Source organism: Suncus etruscus, chromosome 2, assembly GCF_024139225.1.
Source record: "Suncus etruscus isolate mSunEtr1 chromosome 2, mSunEtr1.pri.cur, whole genome shotgun sequence".
Lineage (NCBI taxonomy): Eukaryota > Metazoa > Chordata > Mammalia > Eulipotyphla > Soricidae > Suncus > Suncus etruscus.
The window spans coordinates 6,842,946-6,846,566 of NC_064849.1; the positions used below are offsets into that span (position 1 = coordinate 6,842,946).

Consider the following 3,621-nt stretch of genomic DNA (forward strand, 5'->3'; position numbering starts at 1 on the left):
TGTGAGAATGAGGAGGACTCTTAGGAGTGAAAATTTCAAACACTTAATATATGAACTATGAGGTTTTTTATTTTATTGGTCCAATGTCTCTTTTAAGATTCAAATTTCTCAGAAACCAAGAGATCAGCAGGTAAGGAACTTGCCTTGAAAGCAATCAACCTGGATTCTATTCATGACCCCATATAACCCCCTGAGCAAAGCTAGGTGAGGCTCCCTCCAAAATAACAAAAAAAGATTCAAACTCCTCTATCTCATTCTTGGATGCTAAGATTGGGGGAGGGGGGTAAAATTCCAAAATTTTATTCTGCTATCACCTACATCCTATAATAACTTCTTTATTTTATTTCATGAGGTTGTTTTGCCCTCCCTGGAGAAGCGTGTATGTTCTCTTGAGCACATTTTCTTTTCACTACATAACTAGCTTAATTTTTAAAAATAAGCCTCCAATTCTGATCAGAATCTCCAGGAAAGGATTCACAGAGAACGTGGCATGCTTAATAGCTAGAGCCCTCAGGAATTATACAATCATCTGGCTCCCAGATGCAGAAAATACTGACAATAATCTTGCTTTGGGGCCACACCTGGTGCTGCTCAGCAGTTACTCCCAACTCTGTGGTGGGGTCACCCATAGCGGGGCTCAGGAGTTTTATGCAGTGCTAGGGTCAGTCCTAGCTTTCTGCTTGCAAAGCATGTGCTCATATTGAGCTATTTCCAGCTCAGACAAAACAGTTCTTAAAAGTTCTCTTCTGCAATAAGAATGCAGAATGAGGCTTATTTAAGTGTTTATTTTGTTATTGCTTTTCTCTTTCTCTCTTTTTTTCTTTCTTCCTTCCTTCCTTCCTTCCTTCCTTCCTTCCTTCCTTCCTTCCTTCCTTCCTTCCTTCCTTCCTTCCTTCCTTCCTTCCTTCCTTCCTTCCTTCCTTCCTTCCTTCCTTCTTTCTTTCTTTCTTTCTTTCTTTCTTTCTTTCTTTCTTTCTTTCTTTCTTTCTTTCTTTCTCCTTCCTTCCTTCCTTTTCTTTCTTTTCTTCCTTTCTTTCCTTACTTTTCTTTCTTTTTTAAATCCAGTAGTAAAGCAGTGCTTGAATTCTTAGCACATGCCTGCATCTTGCATCTCTACATGGACAGTGCCCTCCTCTGAAAAATTATTTCCTTAGGAGAAAGCTAACCTTCAACTTCACCATTACTTACTATGCTGAGGCTGACTGAGAGTTGAGAAAGAACTGCAAGGGAGAAATGGGCAGAAAATCAGATTTTCTTAAGGAAGCCAATATCTCAATTTTTCCTCTGGAGGGGGGCACACCGGCATTGCTCAGGTATTATTTCTGCTACTATGCTCAGGAATTACCCCTGGCAGGCTTAGGGGACCATATGAGATGCCAGGAATTGAGCTCAGGTTGACTGTGTATAAAGCAAATTCCCACCCTACCTGTACTATCACTCCAGTCTATCAAATTCTTAAATTTTCAAAACAAAAGTTCCAGGCAGACTAAGGTGGGAACCATCTATAAAATTCTCAAAAACTGGGGCTGGTGAGGTGGCGCTAGAGGTAAGGTGTCTGCCTTGCAAGCGCTAGCCAAGAAAGGACTGTGGTTTGATCCCCTGGAGTCCCATATGGTCCTCCCAAGCCAGGGGCAATTTCTGAGTGCTTAGCCAGAAGTAACCCTTAGCATCAAATGGGTGTAGCCCGAAAAACCAAAAAAAAATTTTTTTTTTCTCAAAAACTGTTCTGAGCTTAGGGAGATGGCTGACCCCAAGTGCAGACCAAACTAATACATAAATAAACTCATGCATTTCTGTGGTAGCTCAAATTTGACATCTGAATGGAATATATATATATATATATTTATTTATAATTATTGCAGGTTTGACAGAAAAGGCTTGGGGCTACAAAAGGTCCAAATACCTGGCCTAGGGATTTCTGCCCACTCCCTGACCAAATAGCTGCTGCTTCTCTTGCTGTTTTCCTGAATAGATCATTGAAACTCTGAGAGGAGCCTAGGAGGGCAATGGCCCCATCCAACAGCAGCTTCCCCGATAGCTTTATCCTGAGGGGAGTGTCTGGCCACCCTGAGCTGGAAATGGTCTTTTTCATCGTCATCCTCTTCTCCTACATGCTAACCTTGGTCGGGAACTTGACCATCATCCTGGTCTCCCGCCTAGATTCCCGGCTGCATACTCCCATGTATTTCTTCCTCAGCAACCTCTCCTCCCTGGACCTGGCCTTTACGACCAGCTCTGTCCCCCAAATGCTGGTCAACCTAGCAGGGCCAGACAAGACCATCAGCTATGGTGGCTGTGTGACCCAGCTTTATGTCTTCCTCTGGCTCGGGGCCACTGAGTGCATCCTGCTGGTAGTGATGTCTTTCGACCGCTATGTGGCTGTTTGCCGTCCCTTGCACTACACCACCATCATGAACCCTCGACTCTGCTGGCTGCTGGCCATTGTAGCCTGGGCGGGTGGACTGGGAAACTCCCTGATTCAGTCCACGTTCACGCTGCAGCTCCCCCTGTGTGGGCACCGGATGGTGGACAACTTCCTGTGTGAGGTGCCTGCCATGATCAAACTGGCCTGTGGGGACACCAGTCTCAATGAAGCTGTGCTCAATGGTGTCTGCACCTTCTTCACTGCTGTCCCACTCAGCATCATCCTGGTCTCCTACTGCTACATTGCGAGGGCAGTGCTGAAGATTGGCTCAGCCGAGGGCCGAAAGAAGGCCTTCAACACCTGCCTCTCACACCTTCTGGTGGTCTTCCTCTTTTATGGTTCAGCCATCTATGGCTATCTGCTTCCTGCCAAGAGCAGCAACCAGGACCAGGGAAAATTCATTTCCCTCTTCTACTCTGTAGTCACACCCATGGTCAACCCCCTCATCTACACTCTGAGGAACAAGGAGGTGAAGGGGGCTCTGAGGAGACTGCTGGGGAAGGGGAGGGAAGTGAGCTGAGAGGGGCACAAGGCCAGGTTCTGTGTCTGACAGAAACACTGTTTCTCCTCTTCGGACCCCATGATAGAGAGGAAGGACTAACCCCAGTTCCTCCAGCACCTGTTTCTATTAAATCTCCACTGCTGGCTGTGGTGAGTGTTTTCTGGTATTTGCTAACTTACCAAAGACCCTGTGTAGACACCATCTGTCAGGGCAGATGTGTCTGACTAGAGACTGAAGTATAGCCCCTGTCTCTGTTGTCCACAGGTTACGTAGTAGGCCTTGTATTTCTCGAGAGTTCTGTACTTTTAAAAGAAAATACCTCCATTTGCAGTATCTTATATAATGCTACTGCAATCCCATAATATCAAGCCAGGTATTAGGAGCCCCAAGTTATAATCCAAACAGTTCTTTGCATTCTACCTACTTTGCCTTTATCATTTTTGTCCATCTCCCAGTGTCTCTTCACAAATCCATCCTGTCATGGTCAGAAAGATGGCAGAGTAATTTGGGCGCTTGCTTTGTATGCCAGACAACCCAAATTCAATCCCCAGCATTGCATTTGGTCTCCCAAGCATTGCCAGGAATAATCTCAACCCAGAGCCAGAAGTAAATCCTGAGCATGGCCAGGTGAGGCCCTAAACCAAACTAGAAAAGAAAGAAGAACCCTATACTTCCCATCCATGTATCCCTGACT

The 3,621-nt window shown here is 45.4% G+C and overlaps 1 protein-coding gene across 1 annotated transcript; it reads left to right on the forward strand.

Moving 5' to 3' along the window:
- Positions 1–2,006: 2,006 nt before the first annotated feature.
- LOC126001267 (olfactory receptor 15) lies at positions 2,007–2,945 on the forward strand. The gene has a single exon (XM_049768503.1). The coding sequence runs from the start codon at positions 2,007–2,009 to the stop codon at positions 2,943–2,945; it is 939 nt and encodes a 312-aa protein (XP_049624460.1).
- Positions 2,946–3,621: the final 676 nt, after the last annotated feature.